General features: G+C 39.0%; 1 protein-coding gene across 4 annotated transcripts in view; it reads left to right on the forward strand.

Moving 5' to 3' along the window:
* ptprua (protein tyrosine phosphatase receptor type Ua) overlaps nucleotides 1-24,955 on the forward strand; it is a 456,280-nt gene that overhangs the window by 357,013 nt on the left and 74,312 nt on the right. For all 4 annotated transcript variants that reach the window (XM_055157468.1, XM_055157470.1, XM_055157469.1 and 1 more), the window contains exons 12-14: nucleotides 450-729; nucleotides 8,423-8,459; nucleotides 22,365-22,503. In XM_055157468.1, the coding sequence (XP_055013443.1) occupies nucleotides 450-729; nucleotides 8,423-8,459; nucleotides 22,365-22,503 (456 nt within the window). The remainder of the gene's footprint in view (nucleotides 1-449; nucleotides 730-8,422; nucleotides 8,460-22,364; nucleotides 22,504-24,955) is intronic.

Raw genomic sequence — 24,955 nt, forward strand, 5'->3', positions numbered from 1 at the left:
CAGAGTCTTAGTTCATGCTTTATTTAGGCTAATTAAAGATATTCTGTGAGTATGGTATTAAGCTTATTAGCTTTGCATATATTAAATTACAGGTGGTGTTTTTGCTCAACTCTAACTTGACAATCTTTCAGTCAATATGAGTGGTGTTGCATATCCACAGATTTAACCTGTAACTTGGCTTGATAATGTCACCTGTCTGCATGGAAATAGCAAAGTTAATAAGATACTGTGAAACAGTCCAGGTAAAGCTGTAACATCTCCACAGAGGTAAGAAGGTGACGCGCCTTCCACAAGAAAAGCTACATCTCATATTAACGTCTAACAAAGCTTCAGTCAGAGCAATGTCTACAGTTATCATCACACCTCCAGGGAATGTTATAATGTCAGCTAATATAAAATATCAGCTGTAGAATATCAATAGTCTCTTTTCTCTCCCCTCTTCTTCCCAGTGCGTACCAGGTGGTGGTGGTGGAGGAGGACGGCTCTCGGCAGGTGAAGAGGAGAGAGTTGGGCAGTACAGACTGTTTCCCCAGCCCCAGCTCCCACACAGAGGCCCAGGCCAAACGTGCTCCACACTACTACACCGCTGAACTGGCCCCCAGCAGCCTGCCTGAAGCCACGCCCTTCACTGTGGGAGACAACCACACCTACAACGGCTACTGGAACAGCCCGCTGGACCCCACCAAGAACTACCTCATCTACTTCCAGGCCACTAGTAACTTCAGAGGGGTGAGGAGTACTTTTATACAGATTTAAACAAAACATATTGTGTTTGTGTGTGCTATATAGTCATAATCAGTGACACTCATGAATGTTTGTTATATTTTGGACATTTTATATTAATTTAAAATTTTATGAAAACAAACAACTCAGCTGACTTCTGGGTAGGAAAATTGCACTACCCAATGTGAGCCGATTATCTCCTGCCCCTTTACAGTACATCACCATAAACATGTTGCCAGCTCCTCCTATGGAGCACAATTTTGATAATTTGTACCAGAATGGTGGATTGTACGTGTATCACTGATTAAGGAAATACCGAGCAGTGAGTGGTGAAAATGGCGGTTGGAGCTATCACGTCTTGAATAAAGGACACTCTGAATCCAGCATGAGTGGGTAAATGAGAAGGGAAAGCATTCATAGCATCTCTGCTAAGCTCTAAAAAGTCGATTTTGCATATGAAGTCTGCTTTAAAGATAAAGGTATTATTATAAATTGCCTTTAATGAGCTTTTCCCAACATTAAACTTATACTGAGCTATGTTTGTATTGGCTCATGAATGTTTGAGTAATCCTGTATTGGCCTCCATTTGAGGTCTGAATGCTTCAGAAATTTCAGTTTTCGCCTACCCCTATTTTCATTCATAAAATGAAGACCTCTGCTTCACACAGTGTGGATTAACAGGTTTTATAGCCATAAAAACCTCACATGCTACTGTAAGATGTCGCTATGAAGAGGCAGGACCAGCTGCAGAGAATCACATCTTCAGTTTAGAACAGGAAGTTAATGGATCGTTCTTTTATTAGGTTCTTTTAGATCAGTTTTGCTGTTTGCAGTTCTCTAGATGTTGAAGTTACTACCACTATTATTATATTACTATATTATATAATTATATTGGCTGACCCGCCCCTCTTGTATTCTCACAAGTCACCACTAGAGGCTGTCTAATAATAATAACACCTTACATAATATAATGTGCTTTACACGCTACACTGTTGTCATTATTCATTCACTCCACACTCACCACAGCTGCCCTGGGGCAGACTGCCACGCTGTGACCACCACCAATCTCACACACATGCGGGTGAAGTTTCATGCCTAAGGACACAACAACAGAACTTGGTCTGAGCGAGCATCACTCTTCTGTTGGGGGACCACTGTTCGAACAACTGAGCCACTGTCGCCACCATCTATATTACTGTAGTCTGATAGTGTGCCACCTTTGATCTGACAGAAGAAACCAGAGGCACGGGTGAGCCTGAACAAAGGCATTAAGTATGTATGAAAATTTGAACTATGCACCAGAAGAAAAAAAAAAGTCTTTAAATTATGAGAGAAAGAGAGATAAAGCCCTGTGCTGTGTTACTTTGCTGTATTTATAAGAGACAACAAACACCATTCTTATAGTTGTCACAATAACTGGAGTGTACAATGGCTTCAGTATTTTTGTGATATTTTGTTGGGGGGAGTTGACTCTGAGTCTCAGCCCTCGTGCCCTCTCTCTCAGTGCACTGTGAGGTGCTCGAGGGCACTGCAATGTCAGAAAGAACATCAATCCAAACAAACACACACACAACAGTCTGAATTTCAAATGTTTTTGTTTTGTTTTGTTTTGTTTTTTTCTAAAGCTTCCATATATTTTTTCTTTGATAATCTGTCTTGTAGATATGTTATGTTCAGGTACCAAAATAGCTGAAGGTGCGCCATACCGACTTTTCTTTTCTGGTGGCCACCTACTTGTTCTCATGGAGATGTTTATGTGCTATAGTGCTACAGTCAGAATGCATGTTTTAAGCAATAAAAACACATGTAATTGGAAAAATGCAAAGACATAATATCACACTATGGAACATTTAAGAGAAAATAAACATCTCAATTGAGGCAAGCATGCAAACCCCCAATCAGAAAAGTAGTAATGAGTAATGAGTAGTAGTGAGTAATTTCTGGACTGCATTAGACATACATTAGACAAGTTTACGCCTTACACATAAACAAAACTTTTTAATTTTGTTTGTTATGTATTATATCCCTACGGAATTAGTTTTTTTCATTTTGCATCACTCCTAAATTAAAGACAAAACAGCGCTGTTATAGACATGACAGGAGCTGCGGTGGAGGATTTCAGGGCTTTCAGAAGATAATTACTTGCAAAGACAATGCCTGCTTGTACTTGTTGGACTCCCGAGCACTCAAAGAACAGTTTGTGTTCCATGGGGACAGTCTAACATCACAAGTTTAACTCTGTGAGTAAGTGGGATGAAGCATGAATAAAGAATATACCAGGAATTGGGCAGAGAAGCTGGACCAGATGGAGATTTTTTTAAATGCATATAAAAATAAATAAATGTATACAGCTGTGTCAGTCATTTTGACAGGTCTTGACAATATATTGCATTCTGTTAACAGCAAAACATTGTCAAAAAGTATACATTTTGTATTATTATTTTTTTAACACTACACACTTCATAATATTACTTGAAATAAGAAAAACATATTATTCTTGTGAACTTTAAGCCATGTGCTAATCAACAACATACCTGAAGTTGTGTTTTGTTTCAGATATGCATCTCTAAAGCTCAGAATGCTTGGTTCCACCTTTTGATCTTGTGTAGTGTTTTTTTTTTTTTTTTTAAGTTAACAGCTATCTTTTACCTTCTATGCATGGGATAGAGAGAAGCGTAATTTCGATTCCTTTGTATGTGTAGTACATGTGAAGAAATTGACAATAAAGCTAACTTTGAACTTTCAACCTTTTACCTTCTATGCAGTAGAGATTGGCAGTTCCAGGGCTGAAATGATCCAAATGATTCTAGTGAAGGTGTATGGAGTTTAAAAAGACAGTGCAGCACTTTCTGTATTACCACATCACAAGGTAGAAAAGGTTGAGAGTTTGAGAGAAGAACTCAGGTGGAAAGTGAATGAATGAAACAAAACTCCAGATATGTTTTTGATGAGAAAACAACATTATAACATAGATAGGAAAAAAACAAACAAAACAAAACATAATATAGGCCCTTTAAAATAAACCAAAATAAACTATACAGAAATCAGACTAATCACATGACGTGCAACTGCTTACATGACATTTCCGTAATCTGATAACTCCAGAAATCAGATCATGATCAGATTTTAGTTTAACTGTACATAACCATTATTGCAGTTACCATAATTGGTCTGTCCTACCATGCTATTACTGCACTGTAAAATAAATCACAAAAACATATTAAATTACCCAAAATAATATAATTTTAACTCCAAAATATTCCTTTTTGTGTACCGCCAGCTCGCCGTGACAGGACTGCCGTCAATCCAGTCTGCTTGTTCGTAAGCTAGCAACCTGCAGACAGTCACCAGAAATATCCAAGAGGTGTGGAAGACATTGGTGATGAAGAAGAAGGAGGAAAAGATGGAGAGGCTGGGGAGGCTGATTGTTTTGCTGCTGATGGACCCGGTAGGACTGGAAGCTATTCCAGTAATGCTGACCTGTATTTTGTCACCATTCCAAGGGATTGGTGATGAAGTAAAGATTATTGGGGAGGCTGATTGTTCTGTGGCGGTAAATACAGCATTATTTGTGGCACAACATCAGTCCGATACCGATACGATTGTTTTAAAATGCATTGAAATTTGATCACTATTTTTGCTTCACACCAGTTTGTGCTGATCTAAAAAAACCAAATGATTATTATATATATTATATATATATATATATATATATATATATATATATATATATATATATATATATATATATATGAACTTCAAGATACCGTATTTTCCGGACTATTGAGCGCACCTGAATATAAGCCGCATCAACAAAATTTTAACAAAATTTTAAAAAATTTACATATATAGGCCGCACCTGAATATAAGCTGCAGGTGTGCACGTCTTCAAGAACGTTTTCAAGTTCAGGCCGTCTGCTTTTATCACATCTCAAAACTTTTGTCATCTTTTTGCATTGAGTCAGTTCGTCACGCTTCTGTCGCCAAAATCTCACCATCGACTCACTGATGCCGAGCTCACGTGTAGCAGCTCGATTTCTTTCTTCCACATCAATAGCTGATAACTTAAAAGCTGCATCATTTGCATTTCTTCATGTTTTCCATGAGTGTGTATGTGCAAAATAACTGCTAAAACTTCCTCGGCGCATCCCCTCCGTCTCTTCCCGTGCTCTACGCCGTATGACTCCTGCAAGAGCCATTGTCCTGTCTGTATCATGTCAGTGTCTTGGAGGATTTCAGCAGATTTTAGGCTCTCTTGAGGGCGGGGCTAGTTCTATCAATCAGGATTGAGTCATTTACGCATACGGGTAAGACGTATCCCCCTCACTAATGTTAATTTAGCATCATAACTTATTTTATCACACTGTGATAACCTATTTGAGTGCGCTGACAATATTGCTAGCTAGTGTACCACAGACAGCGGCGTTTTCTGCACTCAGGCTGTGCGTATCCGCAGTGTTGCCAAGCCATAGACCATTTATATGAATAGACAACGTGCCTAACAAAGAATCCATCCATATATAAACCACATTGTTTTATTAGCCGCAGGGTTCAAAGTGTGAGAAAAAAGTACCGGCTTATAGTCCATAATTTACGGTAAACAATATATTCAGAAAAGCTATAGAATTTTTTTTTTAAATCAGCAATTTTTTCTTTGAGTATCAATGTCTGTGCCTACATTATGCTATTTTCTGACCAAACATACCTGGAGTTGTGTTTCATTGTTGTTTCATTCACACACTGGAGAACACACGGCTGAGTTCTTCTCTCAAACTGAAAACACTCTGTTCCACTTCATGATGTCATGTAATAAAGGAAGGACTCCACTGTGTTTTTAAACTCCATACACCTTCAGTAGAATCATATGGATCATTTCAGCCCTCCACTGACCTAAAGGTAAAAGGTAGCTGTTAACTTGAAAACTACCACTTCGTTATATCACAAGGTGGAACAGAGCATTTTGAAACATAGACAGACTAATAATAAAGGGTTACTCAAACATGAATGAAACAAAACACATGCCCGGGTATGTTTTTGATGAGGTAACAACATTCTAACATGGCTAAAAGCTCACAAGAGACAATTTTGCGTAATATTGGACCTTTTATTACAAACTCATACATAAAGTTAATGTCCTATTTGTAGGTTGAGCACTCAGGAATAGTGATTTACTTTCTTTTTGTGAACTCTTTTATCGTCAATCTATTTTCTAAACTTTAGCAAGCGACATAGGCAGCTTAAGGGACACAAACAAATTATTTTGACAATCGCACTGGTTAAATTGTATAAGACTCTCTCCAGACCATATGCCGGAATCAAATGGAAACTGTAATTGCTTTGCAGATGTGCCCAAAGTGAGATACTGCAGACTTTTGGCTTTTGGTACAATAAATTACATATAGACATTTGCAAAGCTTCTAAACTTCTTTGCAGTTAAAACTTCAAACTAAATTGACACATGTGTTTCTTTTAAGTGTTCACAAATTGTCTTTAAATTACCTAATTAAAGCCTTGCTAATCAGCTCTATCTAGTTATATGGTTACAACTTTGAGCAGATGTAACTTAACTCACAAATTAAAGAAGATGCTGTGTGCAAAATAATTCGGTAGGTTTACAACGTATATTCTGTTTGAGAAATGTTATGAGTTTAATTTATTTTGTAGGGATCATATATAGAAGAATTAATCAAAGAATCAAAACACAAAATACTAAAATAGCATGAATTAATGAAATCCGTATATAAATAATTATACCATTCCCATGGAGATGTCCAGAATGCTACATAGTATTGCATTAAACGGATTTATCTTCATAGAGACAAAAAACGACACCACCAAGCCAAGTTACAGGTCAGATCTGTGGAGAAGCGACCCTGCTCATGTTGTTTTTAAGCAATAAAAACACCAAAGCAAAGCAGAAAGATCTCCATGGAAAAAAATCAGACATCAGACCCTCCACCAGGAAAGTTACATAATGCACCTTTAAATAGTTCTATCCCTCAACTGCTACCCCCTACTCGCTCTGTGCCCTTAATCAAATATAATTAAGTTGTTAATTATGAGTTGTTTTTCCTACATTTGTTGCCACTTAATGTTGCCACTTCAGTGCTGTTAAAATATTTTCTTACTTCCACTCTAAAGTTTTTGAAGTCTGATCTTGGTAGTTTGTTCCATTCTATTATAGTTTTGAAAGAAAATGCAATGCAAACATTCTACACTTTTTATAGTCCGGTATAGTATGTAGAGACAGTCCGGAATTTTGGCCATAGGGCCTCATTTCCAAGTTAGCCAGAGTGTTGGAGACGTGTGGAGACACTTTTTAAAATATTCCATTCAGTCCTTGTATCTGCAGAGGTCGCTGGTGCTAGGCTAGCGCATGTCAATGGCCATAGTTAGCCTGCCACTAAAAATAGTCTTATCCGCTCCACAAAGCACCCGAAGCAAATCTGTTATTACGCCAGACTTTCGATGTGAATGTCTATGTCGATAAAATAATTTTGGAAGTTAAACCAACCTTGCAATTGAAGGATTTATGTCTGAGCAGCAGCAGTGAGTTGTACTTCCTGATAGAAAGATTGGCAGCAGAGGACTGATATATGAGAAAATGCGATGCAAGGTTAGTTTTAGTTTCAAACGTTTCTCTATCAACACAGACATTTACATTGACAGACTGGCGTAATAATAGATTTGCTTCGGGTGATTTGTGGAGTGGGTAAGACTGTGTTTAGTGGCAGGCTAACTATGGCCATTGACATGTGCTAGCCTAGCACAGCGACCTCTGTAACTGGACTGGATAGAATATTTCACTCTAGCACACTAGGTAATGAGGTCCTATGTCCAAAATTCTGGACTGTTCCTTTAATAAAACATGAACAAAGCTTAATTTAAAAAAAATATTAATAATAATTCAGGCTTAGTCTTCCATGGGATTTTATTGCTTTGCTAGTATGTTACACAGTATGGCATTATACTTATCTATTACAAGTATTTGTATTGTGCAATCATCCCTTGAAAAACGTGCATTCTTACTGTCAGTGGGGTTGCCTCTGCACAGTAACTTAGTAGTAGTAACTGTAGTTGTGGTTGTAGTAGTGGGATTAGTAGTGGTAGTAGTGGTAGTAGTGATAGCTGTTGTAGTCTTCAGTTAACTATGACTCACAAGTGGCGGAAGTTATATCTAGGATCTTTTTAGAACAAAATATGAAATTTCTAAAAAAGTAATTTGACTCAAAAAGACACAAAACGTACAATTACTATTTTCCATGGCCGTATTTTCCACAAAATGACAGGAAATGAGAACCCACGCATAACAGCTTTCCAATTAAAATACGATAATTTGTCTGAACTTTTGGTTGAAAGGTTTCTGACTCCAATCTTGTGCACAAATTAGCATAATTGTCCATAAATGCTCATTCACTTTCTTAAAATCCTCACTAGTTTTCTTGCCCCCATCTGCCCGAGTTAGAGGTGATTGTTTTGAAGAGTCCAGACAAGCTTTGGTCAGTGACATTCGTCTGCTGGCAAATTTCAATTACCCCTCGACAAGCCAAAGGTCCGGATGACTTGGACATCTCGAGATTACATGGCCTGTGTTGGTTTCATAATTACCTGGTCTTGTGATCCCTGCACCTGCTAATCAGTGTGTTTGAATGATACCAGGAAATGAATTCACTTCTCTCCTTCTGCTTTGTGCCTGCAGGAAACCCGGATCAACTGCATTCGGATCGCTCGCAAAGGTAAAAATCTGAACGTTCAAATTCTTGTCACATACTGTATATTATATGGACTATTCTGTTCATATTCCATTGTTTTTGTGATGCCTGATTTCTATCGTGTTTAAAAATGTGGAAAATATGAACGTGTCATACAGTATTTTATTTTACTTAATTTTGACCCTAAGAAATTATTACGCTATTTTCTGATCTGTGCTATAATGGTATTTCCTCATCACAAACAGACCTGGAGTTTTGTTTTGTTTCATTTTCACATGTTTAACACACAAACCCTGTATATTTTTAGCTGAGTTAGGCTCTCAAACAGATGACAAATCCACCTATCATTCGTTCATTTGTTTTTCAAAATAAAAAAAATAAAATAAAAAAACAATTTTCTTCATTATGTGTCTCCAAAATCAAACTGAAAAAACTTATTAGATTTTTCAGTTTTCGATTTTGTGTTTAAATGAATAGTGGAAAAAATTGATAACTCTTTCTCATTTCCGTGACCAGAACTGAACCAGAAGTAAACCAGGTCCTGGTCTCAATCCCAGTCTGGTCCCGGTCTCAGTCCTCGTCTGGTCCTGGTTTCAGTCCCGGGCTCGGTCTCAGGCTCGGTCCCAGGCTCGATCCCGGGCTCAGTCTTGGTCTCAGTCCTGGTCTCAGTCCTGGTCTCAGTACAGGTCTCAGTCCCAGTCTCAGTCCTGGTCTGGTCTTGGTCTCAGTCCTGATCACCTGACAGTCTATGCGGGTGCACCTCTGGGCCCATCCACTCAGTCCTGGTTTAGGCCTATTTTGGACCTGGTTCAGTCCTGGTTTAATCCATCATCGCAGTTTAAGTCACGGAAAGGGGAAACGTCCTATATCTATTTTATTCATTTAAACACAAAATCGAAAACTGAAAAAAAGGAGTCGTTATCCGTTTTTTCATTTTGGTTTTAGAGACAAATAATGAAGAAAATAGTTTAGTTTTTTTTTTTTTTCTTGTTTTTGGTTTTATTTTGAAAAATGAATGAATGAATATTTACATGGATTGAAACATTCTCCTCCACCTTGTGATGCCATGTTGTCATACAGAAAGTGCTCCACTGTGTTTTTAAACTCCATACACTTTCACTAAAATCATTTGGATACTTTCAGCCCTGGAATTATCCATCTCTACTGAACAAACAGTAAAAGGGAGCTGTAACTTCAAAACTGCCACCTCATGACATCACAAGGTGCAACAGAGCATTTTGAGCTTTAAACAGGCTAATAATAAAGAATTACTCAAACGTGTGAATGAAACAAAACAAAAACTCCAGGTATGTTTTTGATGAGGTTACAACAGTTCACAAGGTCAATCTTGAGTAGTATATGGCCTTTAATATCAGGTCAGCCTTACACCTTAAGTTTAGTTATTGCAGTTGTACAGTAAAAGTACTTCACCAATACACAAAGACACTTGAGGGCCAAGAAAAATCAGTTCGACTTGCTCATTTACGCCCCGGGTCATAGCTTACATGAATGGCTACAACTGACAGAAATGTGCCTTTGTTGAATTGACACTTCCTCTTCCTTTTACCATCACAACACTATCACAAGCTTTACACAAAACTCTTTGGTACTCAGTGTTGGTTCTGATGTCCGCTTGCTCACCCCGTGTCCTCCATATCTGTCCAAATCTCCTCCAGTCATATCAATACAGCGCGGTTTTGTCGAGGTCGTGACTTTTTCTCCTCCGTCATCCCGGATAAGAACTCTGCTTAGGGGATCTGACAGGGACTCTAGTGTTGTTTTGGGTTCCGCGGGGAAGAGAGACCCTGCCAACCTTTTCTGGAGTGAGCCAGCCAAATAGGTGACGTTGACATTTCGGAAATTTCCTCCCGGGATTCGCGCTTCTTTGAAAATGTAGTAGCACAAATATTTTTTTTTTTTTTTATAGCTTGGAGTGTTTGCTTAAAAGATAGATAGAAAGTTCAAACAATAGCGGAGGAGTGGAGGAGAGAGGGAGGCGGACAGGAGGGGAGACAGAGTGGCGTGTCCTCCCTCTTGGATGACTTATGTGTAGTGGAGGGAGGGCTCTAGGGGAAGGTGTAGTTAAATTGGATTCCACTGGATGAACTCTGTCGCGTTTGAAGTGTGATGGCATCAGAGTCTCCTGTCTTAGTAGTTGGAATACACTGTTTGCAAATTCATGTTAGGCCCGTAATTCTAATAAGATCTGAAATGAAACGTCAGCACTACTCACATTGAGGGTTTGATTGTTAAGCCTGTACAACAAAAAGCTGATGTTGGTGTTACAATGCCATAATATTTGAATTTGAATTTTTTAAAATGTATAAAAGTATAAATATGTTTAAAATACAGTAAAATCTCTAAATGTGTGCTGAATATTTACGTGAACATACATATGTACTGTGCACAGTATAGCACAGTGATAGGATGGAAAGAGCACGGTAATTGGATCATGAGAAAGAAATGCAATTGCACACATGTACTTTTTTTTTTTTTTTTTTTTACATTGGTTCCTGGAAATCTACAGTTCTCTAAGTAGGTTAGGGTCAGGAAATAAGAAGTATTATATGAGTATATGAAGTAACTACTAGGGATATAACAATATCTGAAATATCGTGAGATCGTATTGTCAGATTTCTCACAATAATAGCGTGGACCATCACAATATATCGGATTACAAGTCTCTTTGCTTAAATTAAAAGTTATGGTGCAGCAATATCTAAAAAAAAGACTGAAGGAACTGGATAGATCATGATCCTTTGCTCCATTTCAATGCAGACTACAAAAAGAAATAACAGTCCGAAGCACTTTTAAGTCTTAGTAGTATATTCACAGTTTTGTTAGCCTCCACAAAATATCACAATAAATATCGTACCGAGAGATGTATATATTGTGAAAATATCGCACCAAGAGATTTGGATATTGTTACATCATGAACCTCCCCACCATATCTTGAGCTTTCCACCATATGGCAATAAATATCATACTGTAAGGTTCATCCATCCATTTTCTTCCACTTATGCGGGGCCGGGTTGCTGGAGCAGCAGTCTGAGCAGAATCTCCCAGACTTTTCTCTCCACATACACTTCCTCCAGCTCTTCCGGGGGGATCCTGAGGCGTTCCCAGGCCAGCCGAGAGACATAGTCCCTCCTGCATGTCCTCGGTCTCCCAGGTCCCCGGGCCCTCTTCCCGGAGGGATATGTCCGGAACACCTCTCCTGGGAGTCGTCCAGGAGGCATCCAGAACAGATGCCTGAGCAACCGTAGCTGACTCCTCTCGACGTGGAGGAGCAGCGGCCCTACTCCGAGCTCCTACTGTGTGACTGAGCTCCTCACCCTATCTCTAAGGGAGTGCCCAGCCACCCTGCGGAGGAAACTCATTCTGACCGCTTGTATCCGGGATCTTGTCATTACCCAAAGCTCAGGAACGTAGGTTGACCGGTAAATCGAGACTGGTCATGAGGTTTATACCGTGACAATACTGTGTTGTAAGACTTGAATATCGTGACACCCCTAGTAACTACAGTTCAATTATTACCTTTGTCAAAAGTACAGAATGTAACTGGATAAATTCTGGATTCCATGGAACATAAAGTTAAAACCATATTCCAGAGCATTCTCCCTGTCATACTGTGGAATATTATAGAAAAATGGAATAACATTTTTGGAAACATACAGGAGGAGACACTCCTCCAGGCCAAAAAACATTTGTGGAGATGCAAGCCTACTGTAGCTCACTGTAAGGATGCAAGTTTTTCAGTGCAATAAAAACAACCAAAATACTTAATATAAAAAAGTTACATACTGGAGCTTTTAACATCCTATTACCATGCTCTTATAGTGGTACCAAGTATGACCCCACATATTAATTCTCCCCTACATGTACATCAAAACGTGGGTAAACAGAACAGAATTTTGCTGTGAATTTCAAAGAGGCTCTCAGCATGCTCCCGTCCCCTCCGATCAGGCTCCATATCCCTCTGTCTCTGCGTGCTTGTCATTTCACGTCCTTCTTCTCCTCTCTCTCTCTCCCTCTCTCTCAGCTCGGAACAGCAGTGTCCCCCCAAACACCCGCTCCACCCTCTGTAGGCGGAGGTGGACAGGCTCTTCTCCTCTCTCCTTCCTTTAGTCTCCACACGAGGCTCCCTAAGCTCTTTGTTGTGCTGTCTCTGCATGACTTATGGCTAGCATTAGCAGATAGCGCAGAACAATAGGAGCACAATCAGCGGGCCGCGGCCTCTGATCTCCTCCCAATTCACCACACTTATTTTTATCATATCCTTTTATGATGTGTATTGTTTGAGCGTATGGTGTAAAATGGAAAAATATAGTGATTTACCAAGGTGACAACACATAGAAATAGGCTAGCTGTGCTCTTGGGTTACCGGTGAGGATAGTTTTCTTTGCTTTTTCAACTATTTATGTTTTCAATTTTAAAGAGCATAGATTAGGCTCGCCTTTATAAGCCTATAGGAACATTTGTCCTCTGCATTTGACCCACTGTGTTACACATTTACAACTCCAGAACATGGAAAACAATAAGGAAACCCAGTTTACTAGTAGGCAGGTCACACCCAGGCTAATTCAATGGACCACATGCTTAGTAGAGTACTTACTATAGTATTTTTCCATGTAGTTAGCTCCTCCTTTCAGAACTAAAGAAGCTACTTGGAGGAGTTCACTCTAAATCTTTAGTCTAGATAACAGATTACATTTTCTTTTCAAATGGGCGAATGAGGGATTACACAGATGTTATAAAATGTTATAAATACATACAAATTCTGAACTCCATCTTCTATTTACACATTCTGAAGATCAGATCAGAATGCAGACATTGATCATTTTATATAAAATGGTTGTGCAGATGTAGCCGTTAGGAACATTTTCCACTTAGTCCCTCTTGTGAACGTAAACGAGTGCATTATAAAGCATTCTAATCCCCTTGGTTATTTTTCTGCTCCAGATGTTCAGCGTTGTTCTACACACCACATGTAGGCCAATTAAAGAGAATAGGATTTCAGCTCATTGCTACACTTTGGAGTGTGGTGGGCACCTAGAAACCACCAGGTCCAGGGTATTTTTGGGAAAACAATTCACAACTATTGACAGCAATTAGTCCAGAGTTTCTCTTTAATTGTGTCGAAAGTTGCCTCTAAGAAATTCATAGTGCACAAGCAGAACAGTTGAATAACAAAATGGCCACTGGTGAATTTAATATAGACAAACTGGCATTGGTCATTAATTAGAAACAGCAACCGTGAGGATTTAAAGGTGTTGTACCTCGTACCTGTACTGTCTTAAAAATGCACCAATGTTCCAGTCAGAGGAACAGTCCACTTCACTGAAGGACACTTCTGTGTTTACAAAGGGACGTCTTTGTGTGTCAATACTAACTCTATTAAAAAAATTAGATGTAACATAACAACAAAATTCAATTTGTTGTAAGGATGAGCCAGTTATTTTATGTGTAGATTGTTTCAGTCAGATTGTTTAAATATTTGTTAGGCTCTGAAATTAGCATTAGAATTGGCTTGGACACACAAAGACATACCTTTGTAAATGCAGAAGTGTGCTGTGATGAATTTTTCCCCGCATTTATAAAGCGTTTAACATGTTGTCTGTGACATCCACCAGCATCTCCCCATCCACCACCTCATCTGCCAGGATTTATTGATTTTAGTGCGACTTGGAAAAAACCTTGTAGACATTACATTGTGCTGGAAATGGTCGGGCTGACAATCCCTCTGATTGGAACTAGCCAGCTACCGCTGTACACACAGCCAGTTATTCACCGCTTTTAGAAATGAGTTTGTAGGCACCACTCTCTGGAAACTGTCATAGTAAAGCTAACATACACATGTTCATCTATTTCTTGTAAAACTGATGTCAAAAGTGCCCTGACAAGCTAATCAAGATTATTCTGCGTTGATATTGTTAACCAGAATCTAAAATTTAGAATAACAAAAGTAAAAAATATAAACTATGATAAAAAATAAACAATCAGACATGCATCAAATAACTTTGTTCCAGCAACAACAGTATGACAATCTTTCCCACATTGTTCAGCAGAGTGAAACGAAATACCTGGTTTATCCCCCCAAAACAACACATTTTCTCCCATCATGCATCTGAAACTCAGTGGGATCATGTGGGAGCGGTGGGCTTTAGGCAGATATCCCGTCTCTAAATATGGCCCTGTAGCAGAATGACTCATACCAGCACCGTTTGTGTGCTTAGCACCAGTCTGCAGAGCCCAGTGAGAGCCAGATGCTCCACTCCCCCCAAACCTCCCCCCTGCCCCCCCGATCCTCAGCTTATCAGACCAGCTCTGCATCCTGCTGCTTTGAGCTCTACAGACATGACAAGAACAAGCGCTGTCTATGCAGCTATTGAAACAATCAACCATACTGTAACAGAGATGTTTGGAGAGGCCACAGACAAATGGACTACATATGCAAGACTGCGGTTGGTCGATATATTGAGCCGATATTTGTACTTTTTAGCATCTCGGTTATTGGCATCTGCATGAGATTTAAGCCCGATTACTGAGATGCTATGAAGTGCAAATATTGACTCAGTATATCAAATATGCAGTTGTTTTCTCTCTCAAATACTAGTATATTTAGTTTGGGCCAACGAGATGCCTAAAGAATATATTTAACACTTCATCTGAAAACTCTAGTGTGAAAAGGACACTGCACAAAATATGTCTACACAGTTCTCATATTCACTTTGTAGGTTTGTGGATGAGTTTAGTCATTTCAAAACATAGAATTTGGAGAAAATAATATCATCAGACTTTAGTTGCCCTTCTAAACAATCATAATCATAATCACAAATCATATCCTTTCTTGCAAACATTTTGTTAAGGGAACATTATCACATGATTAAAACCTTTCAAAACCTGAGCACAACATACACTATATGCTCAGTTTAATCTATTTTATTTCATTTATGATGCATTTTTCTCAGAAGTTGGATTTTCTGAGCTCTGAGTTGTTCGAACAGTCTTCCATCTCAGAATTTCTACTACTATGACTCTTCTTCATTTATTGTACTTTTATTAGGACTGACTACAAAGTTGGTAGCTTCTCTTGATTTCTTATTGTAACAGAAGAAAATTACCCTAGCCTAGATGCATTCGGAGAAACAGTCAGTTCAGTTTTTAGCTTTTTATCTCTTTGGACTAAAAAGTTTGAATTCTCTCCCTAGCTTGCGGACTTCACAAAAATCCCGTTAATTAAGCTACAAAACTCTGCATCGAGCATCTGAGCTATGCCATGTAATCGCATTGGCAGCCAGTTTTCCTTCTGTGTCAGTCCAATCTCAACTTTCTGAGACGCAACTTTCATTTTACTCTTTGTGGTTTAGTTGGCTTGCCGTACAAAGTTGCAAGTCTGATTCCATTCCCATATGCAACATTTTATCTTATTTTTTATTACCTTTTGACCAGCATAAACCCGGCAGTCATGATGATTCAGAAAAAGGCAGAATTTCGTGGTTTTGGAAGAGATTTCCAATGTGAATGTTGCAGTAGGAGGCGAACAGATGCTGTCTCAGTGGAGTGATAACCGGAGCGTGAGACATTTCAAAAAAGAAAAAAAAAAAAAAAGAGATAGAAAATAGACCCTTTGGAAATTGCGAGGTGATGTATTGCTTTCACTGGATATTTCATGTACGGCTCAAACCGCTGTACCTTTTTGCGACGAGAGACGTACAGCTAAAATGGTCCTCTATAAATGTACATGATTGGGTTTATAGAAAAACGCCTGGCATATAGTGAAAAGGAAAGAACAGAAATTGCTCATGTATTTTTGTAAGTCAGAAATTACATTAAAATGACGTTAATTTGATCGGCATATACAAGGGAAGTAGAAATGGAAAAGAGCTGAATTGGTATTGCCTAGGAGAGGACTAAGAGAAACAAAAATAAAGGTCTCACATATATATTTTGATTTTTTTTTTATTGTTTAATTGTTATTGTTTTATTATTATTGTGTCCCATATGTATTTTCTGATCTGTTATAATGTTGTTATTGTTACTGGCACCACCTAGTGCATCCACTCAGTTTAATTTCTCTCCAGCGATTAGGTCAGGAATTGGAATACACTAGACAGTTTGTAGATGGACATTAGAACCCCGAAAGTTGTAGACTGCACACTGGCCAATCAGGGAAGAGCTGTGAAGCCATTATGTCAAACTCAAGCACCTGTCTGGGTCCCTTTTGTGGTACAGCACAACAGTAAACAAAGCGGTCGAGATGGATGTAGACGAAGACATAGATTCTGTGTTGGCAACGATTCCCGAGATCGAGGATTTAAAGCTGGAACAAAGAGAAAGTTTGGTGAATTTTATCAAGGGGAAAGACGTTATTGCCCCCCTTTTGGATTTGGGAAAAGCTTAATATATCCGTTAGCCCCATTAGCTGCGCAGCAATTGATTAAAAATAAAAAATACCCACCTACCGTTTAGCGAACGAATCCTAATGCTGCGAGGTCAGACGGTTTCCACAAAGTGAAACCGGCTGATGAATCAGGCTATAATATTGTTTCTTCATCACGAAAATACCTGGAGTTGGGATTTTGTTTCATTCACACTAGGGCCCAGCTGATTTTTTTTTTTTTTTTTTACATCATATATGATACTGATATAACAGGCTTTAGAGGATCAGATAGCCGATATAACAACTGACATATTTAGTAACGTTAAAATTCACTGTAAATCTTCAGTTGATTATAAAACTTAGGTTTGACTCTATTGGATTTTAAGTTGGGTTTGTTGAGGCGACATTTACTGTTATTGTGCCTCTTTACAGTCATATTTAAAGACAATAGGTCAGCCTTATGGAATTTTTTTGCATGACAGTCTAGCCAATGAACAAAGTAAGTCAACTAAAACTATCAGCCTTTAGTGTTAAAGGCGTGCATGCTGCGGTAATTAATTATATGCCCAATCATTCACACTTCTATTCACAGCTCATTTACATATCAATGCATGTCCAGTAACATGTGTACAGCCTCTATAGTCACTTTACACTAGGCCAATGTGAGAGAAAACAGGCTGTTAATGTGTGGAAGCTACAGCAGATAAGCAGGAACCAGTGCGAAAGAAGCTTCAAAACAGACACATTTGCAACACTCACACAGGCGGGGGCGGAACTTAAAGTAAAAGGTAGCTGTTATCTTGAAAACAACTGCTACATGACATCACAGGGTGGAACAGAGCATTTTGAGTAAATAAATGATTACTCAAACATGTGTGAATGAAACAAAACACAACTTTATGTATGATTTTGACAAGGAAAGAGTGTTATAACATGGCTTAAAACTCATAATACTCAGTTTTCTGGAATATAGGACTTTTATATCAATGTTTCTTGAGTTTCTGGAATTACAATAGCTGGTTTTGTCCAGCTCTTGACAAGGCAAAGCTCTCGATTTACCAGTCAGCCTTTGTTTCTACCCTCATTTGTGGTAAGATCTGAGTAATGACTGAAAGGATGAGATCGTGGATAGTGGTCGAAAATGACCAGGGTCTGCAGGGTGGCTGGGTGCTCCCTTAGAGATAGGGTGAGGAGCTCAGTCACATGGAAGGAGCTCAGAGTAGAGCCGATGCTACTCCACGTCGAGAGAAGCCAGTTGATTTGGCTCGGGCATCTGTTCCAGATGCATCGTGGGTGCCTCCCTCGGGAGGTGTTCCGGGCATGTCCCACCGGAAGGAGGCCCCGGAGAAGACCCAGGACATGCTAGAGGGAATGTGTCCCTCGGCTGGCCTGGGAATGCCTCAGGGTCCCCCGGGAGGAGCTGGAGGACGTGTCTGGGGTGAAGGAAGTCTGAGAGTCTGCGGCCTCCCTGGCCTGGCCCCAGATAAGCGGAAGAAAATGGATGGATGGATGGTTTTGGCCATGATTTAGCCATAAATCTAAAGACAGACTATGTAAAATGTCAGAGAGAGGGAATTTGTAATTGTAATACTGTTGAAGATCACTAATATCGTTAAATAGTTTGGCTAATCATAATACATACATCCACTATCCATGTAAATTTAAAAAAACTAAACATATCTGTTTTGAATTGTATATACCATCAACTACAGTGTGCAATACTGTATATTCAAGGATTTACTATAGTATTTTATTGCTAGCCTGGTAAGGCATCTTGTATCAATTTGTGAGTTAACCTGTGATTCTCTTGACGCTCTAGTTTCTTCTGTGTGGGAAACATAAGTAGAAAGATTATGTGTTTGAATGAAATTGCTTCAGATATGCTACAGTCTCTATTATCTAAAGAGCAGGCTTTACACTGGTCAATTTCAACATGATAGCCCTCCTTATTGACTGTAGACATATACTGTATTTAAGTGCAGCCAGTGCTATGACCTCTACACCACCTCGCTTTCTACAGGATTAGAAAACTCCATAAGGATTTACCCAGGCCAGGTACCTGCACAACATATCAACTCAAATATAGTATTATTACATCCAAGAGCACATAGGGGGCAGCGTAATTTGTGCAGAGATGCCATGGTCCTCATTGGCTTAAGGAGGATTAGTTTAAAGCTATAATGTCAAACAGTCCATTAAGATACCACAAGGGCAAAGTTCTCAAGGTGTGTCAGTACAGTTACTGGTGGGAACCTGTGGAGGGTTTGTGGATAAGGGAAAAAGCTTTATAACTACAGACAGACATTTTGTGCTATGTTTTCTGACTGTATAGCGAGTGATAATAATGAACCAGAATGCAAGTATCTTTATCCAAATAGTCATCTGGACAATGTTTTTGCAATCAAGACATTTCGACTCCCACACAGAAGCCATTTTGATGTTATTAGCTTGAGGCAAATTTACACTACTTTGAGTTAACTAAGTCCGGAGTTTTCAGAGTGAAACTGCCCCACATGCCTAGCTGCTCATCATCATTTAATTCTGTTAGACAGTAGACAGTAAGGGCATGCTGGTGAAGCTTGTTAGCCTGTAAACATCAAATTGAAAATGGTTTGTGTGTGGGAGTCATAACGTGTTGATTGCAGTAGTGTCCAGATGACTACCTCTGAAATCTTGTCTACAACGCCTAAACAAATGAGGGATTACATCATCCCTTGACCTTCAACCAAGGAACAAAAAATTAATAAAAAGCAATAACAAACTGAATAACACAACGAGTAATTATTTGCACTGATAAGGTGGAAGTTGTTGTTTACCCATCAGCCAGAAGATTGCAGGAACAAACCTTGTGTCAGTGCATAGTTTTGTTGTGTCGGTTAGCAAGACTTTTCACCATTGCTCAACATAAACATACCCCCACATTATAAAAAAAAAAATCAAAAAATCAAACCAACCTGGATAATCCAAACATTGTCAACAGTCATCCTTAAATAGATTTTTGAAGTTAGGCAAGGTGATATTTGAAAAGTTGTCTTTTAAGTGCTTATAGCTGCAACAACAATTCAATAAATCAATAATTAATTTAGATTAGATTAATTAGATAATATAATCTGTAATGCAATACAGATTATATTATCTAATTAATAAAAAAAGAACTCATAAAATATATATATTTGAGACAGGGACAGCACACAATTTTGACAGGAGAGATGCATTGTACATCAGGTTGTAGCATCAGTGCTAATTTCCTTCTGTCGTCCCTGGACAGATTCATTGATTGATTGTATTTAACTGACCTTGACTATCAACTGTTCTGGAGACCTGTAGCATGTTTTGGGTTGATGGGGGAAACCAGAGCACCCAGAGGAAACCCATCCAGACACGGGGAGAAACATGCAAACTCCACACAGAAAGGTCCTGGGCGACCTGGGGATCGAACCCAGAACCTTCTTGCTGTGAGGCATGAGTGCTAGCCACTCAGCCACCGTGCTGCCAAATGTTACTCAACTAAATTATTTAAAAAGCTAAAAAGTTATATATTGATTAGCAAAACAAGTATTTAGTTTTTTTGTTTTTTTTTTCCAACCAATTTGATCAAACCTGCCACCACCATCTTGACAGACCATAAATTAAACACAATCATAATTACCCTGACACGCGGATTCTGAAGTAGCCATTTTTCTTGTTGGAGATTGACTTGGCACAGTCCGAGGCTGCGTTAGTCAAAGGAACAGCCTGCAGGAATCCCCCAGCTCGCTCACAAGTCCAGATCGGCGCTGCCAGTCTGTTTGGCAGAGACAGCCCCGTGTCTGTGTTAATTACATTACTGTATCATAAGGAACACGGCGATGATTTATTGACACCGAACTGAGAGACGCAACATCGCGTCTCAGCAATTAGGGTGGGGTCTAAGTGGTGTTGGCACAAGGGCTGGAAGAGGAATTGACGTTTGAATCAAAAGTTGCAATTACCAAATGGAAAAAGCTGGAATTATTTTAGGACGCTGCAAAAAGAAATGTCTAGGTATGTTAACATGACTTAAATTAAGAACAGTTTACTTTTTTGAGTAAATTCAATTTGACAAGTAAAATAATCTACCAATGGAATACATGTGTTTTTCTTAATTCAAGCAACATTAGATTTTGTTTCTTAGACCCCATTTACACTGAAACTAATCCGCGTATCACCGTATTACCGTATCAAAAACAATCTGCGTCCAGACACGTTTCTGTGTCCGCAAGCCTTCCCTATCCACACAGCTTTGAGCATATGTGTTTACATTTTACAGAAACGAATCTTAAAAGCACATGGCTAATTTGCATAAACTGAGTGCTCAAAACAGCTCGCTATTGTGCGCTGATGCGGTTCAGCTTCTGTCGGACTAAAGAACACGACTCTGTGGATTATATGTGTTTATATGTGTATATGTGTGTGACAGAGGGGTGTTCAGCTAATGGTGAGTCTGTTGTGTGGTCCTATCATGTTGGAGTTGATTCATGTGAAACTTTTCAGAGATTATACGTCTGCAGGTCGTACATATAGACCGTATATATGAATATATGCTAGCCTCTTAGCGTTTTGGCAGTGAATTAGCTACTTCGCCACGCATAGACCTACATCAGCGTATCAGCGTTTTCAGGCGTCCACACAGTGCCGGATCAGATCCTTACTCAGATGAATTCGTGGGAGCTGGCGGCACCAGATTGTTCCGTCTCTGGAGTTTTCAATCGGGTTAGTGTGGACGAACACTGCAACCGCAATGAAAACGATTTGAATACATACTAATATGGACGGAGCCCTATTAAGTGTAAGAGTTTCCTTATCTTCAGTGTAGCAAGAGGTATGTTCATATTTTAACTACAAAAAGTCTAGATAATTTTACTTGTCAAGTGAAATTTACTCCAATCATGATAAAACTTTCTCAATTCAAGTCATCTTAATTTAGCTACATTTTAGTTTTTGCAGAGTAAATTTAATGTCTTATAAACTGAATACATTTACAGAAAAAAAACAAATTCAGATATGCACGTAGTTACTTTTTCATTTGGTAGTATTCAGGATGCAGTTACTTTTCTAAAATCACAAATAACATCACAGCATTTGATCATGTAATTTAGGCTTTGAACCACACAGCATTAGTGATAAATATAGAAAACACTGCTCTTGTGGTGCAGTGCATGTGCATAGGTCAACAAAAGGTGATATAAGAAGAGGTCTGAAACCATTACTAAGCAGCAGTACTGTAAACATTGGCAAATACTAGTGTGTAATAATATTTACACAATATTATTATTTAACTAATACATATATGTTGATAAAGTTGTTTTTTTTAAATGTCATATGCATTTAAGCAAACTGAAATGCTCCCGGGGGCTTGTCCATAAAACCAAAATGATTACACGCTTTCCACTATTTGCTCTTCCCTGTTACACCCCACTGCATGTTTTAGTTGTTTAGTTGTTTTGATAGAATTGTCTAGAATGACCAATTAGCACCAGCCTAATGTGTACTGGCTCTGTGCTCTCCCCCTGTGTGTGTGTGAGCAGCTGCCTGTAAGGACTCCAAACGCGCTCTGGAAGTGTCCCAGCACGCCGAGGACATGGGCCTGATTCTGGGAGCCTGTGCCGGGGGTCTGGTGGTCCTCATCCTGCTGCTCGGAGCCATTGTCATCATCGTCAAGAAGGGGTAAGTTGGGGTCATTTCACTTGGTACATTATAAAGAGGTTTGGGGGAAAGGAAATGTGATGTTTTTAATTACTTAAATATGAGTCAGTGAGGTCAGCCAAAAATCTGATAACGAGGATAAATTTTGTTTGTATTTATTTGAATTAGGACAATGCATATATATATATTATATATATATATATATATTATCTCATATACTTAAAGGTGTATTGTGTGACTTTTCTCGTGGAGAGTCTGTTGCTTGCTTGTTCTAAGGAGATATCATTGCTCTGCTTGTAATCTTCCACACTGTGACATTAAACAGCTCTACCTTACATTTATTCAATTCCAGGTGGTTTTAAAGCTCAAAAATACCTAGAAAAACAGACATTCTGACTGTGAGCGGGGTCACCTCTCCACAGATCTGACCTGTAACTTGGCCTGGTTTGGTCTGTATAACGATAGAAAGGTTTAATGCCATACTGTGAAACATTCCAGACAAAGCGATAACATCTACATAGAGAAAAGCAGATGGCGGACCCTCCACCAGAGAAGTTACACAATGCACCTTTAATAATTAGATCTGCTCTTTGGTGTGTGTTTACTTGCAAGCAAAATAAAAGAACGGGTGGCAGTTAATCAGCAGCTTTTTAGAGTTTTAAGACAATTTCCAATGAATTTTAAAATAACTCTTCAGTTATTTTCTCTTTTGTTTTTTATCATTTTTTGCAATGTAAGTTTGTACTTTTGCATAATTTGGATGTCTAGTTCAGATCGTGTCATGGCATTTCAAGAACCCATATTACACTATTTCTGATCTATGTTATAATGTTTCCTCATCAAAAACAAACCTGGAATTGTGTTTTGTTTCATTCATACATGTTAAACAGTTCTTCTCTCAAACTGAAAACACTGTTCCACCTTGTGATGTCATGTGGTAATACAGGAAGAGCTCCACTGTGTTTCAAAACTCCATACACCTTCACTAGAATCATCTCTACTATCCAATCTCTACTGAGCAAAAGGCAAAAGAAGCTTTTAAAGGGATAGTTCGGGTTTTTTGACATGAATCTGTATGGCATCCCCGTCAGCAGTGTGGTGCATCCACACTGACTTTACCTCCAAAAGCGTCTGGTGAGCCGAGATCCTGGCCGGTTTTGGTGATGAGGAAAGTAGTTCGGCAAGTTGGCTGGGGACAGTCTAATAAAGCATTTTTCTTCTCAAAACAATATGTGTTAAAAAGAGTGATACATTTGGACCACAAAACCTCCGTCCTCTAAAAAGTCAGCCCTCAGAATCGCTTGGCGCTATTTTCTCTCCGTACGTATCACTGCGTGTGGCCGTTAACTGCTCGGAATGTCACCGATGATGAAGAAACTGATTTTAGCACAGAGCCAATGGGATATCTTTTTGAACCCGAATATACCAATGCCGAAATTCGCCAGAGAGAGTTAGACCGGGCAGAGAGAGAGAAGAGGCAAACATTCCAAGCAGTTAACAAAGTGAAACAAGCGCGGCTGTCACCTGGCGGCCGCGCGCAGTGATACGTACGGAGAGAAAATAGAGCCAAGCGATTATGAGGGCTGATTTTTTAGAGGACGGAGGTTTTGTGGTGCAACTGTATCACTCTTTTTACACATATTGTTTTGAGAAGAAAAATGCTTTATTAGACTGTCCCCAGCCAACTTGCCGAACTACTTTTCTCAGCACCAAAACCAGCCAGGATCTCGGCACACCGACGCTTTCGGAGGTAAAGTCAGTGTGGATGAACCACACTGCTGACGGGGATGCCATACAGATTCATGTCAAAAAACCTGAACTATCCCTTTTAATGTGAAAACTACCTCTTCATGACATCACAAAGTGGAACAGAGCATTTTGAGCTTTGGAGATGTAGACAGACTAATAATGCAGGATTACTCAAACGTGTGAATGAAACAAAACATAGCTCCATGTATTTTGACACATTTTTGTGTCTTAAAGCTCACAAGAGTCCATTTTGTGTAATACAGAACTTTTAAAGGTTGTTTGAAAGTGTGTTGCATTGGTCAGACCAGTGCTTTGGATGTACGAGATAAGACTTTTCATGCAGCAGGAGGTATCACGATGAGAAACCTCAATATTTATTATCAGAGGAAACATTTTGATTTCACGATTGTCACACATTTTTACAGTATAAACAAAAACTGCTGTGTAAGCCTTAATTAAGAACTTGTTCTGTGTAATGGAATATGAAACCAATTTTATCAAATCAGACTTTCAGATTATTATTCTTTTGTAGTTTTTAGCTGGAAAACCATGTTGCTGTCTTTTAGGAGGCTTTGACAAAGAGTGTTTTTCAAAAGGCACATTCAAGGATAAAAATTGACCTAATTGACTACAGTATTTATCAAAGGACTCACAAACCAATCAGACAATCAGACAATATACTGGAGTTAAAAGTCGCTGACTTCTGACCATATATATACCACAT

The sequence above is a fragment of the Boleophthalmus pectinirostris genome, unplaced genomic scaffold, assembly GCF_026225935.1.
Source record: "Boleophthalmus pectinirostris isolate CB_2022bp ecotype Guang Dong unplaced genomic scaffold, ASM2622593v1 HiC_scaffold_21, whole genome shotgun sequence".
Lineage (NCBI taxonomy): Eukaryota > Metazoa > Chordata > Actinopteri > Gobiiformes > Gobiidae > Boleophthalmus > Boleophthalmus pectinirostris.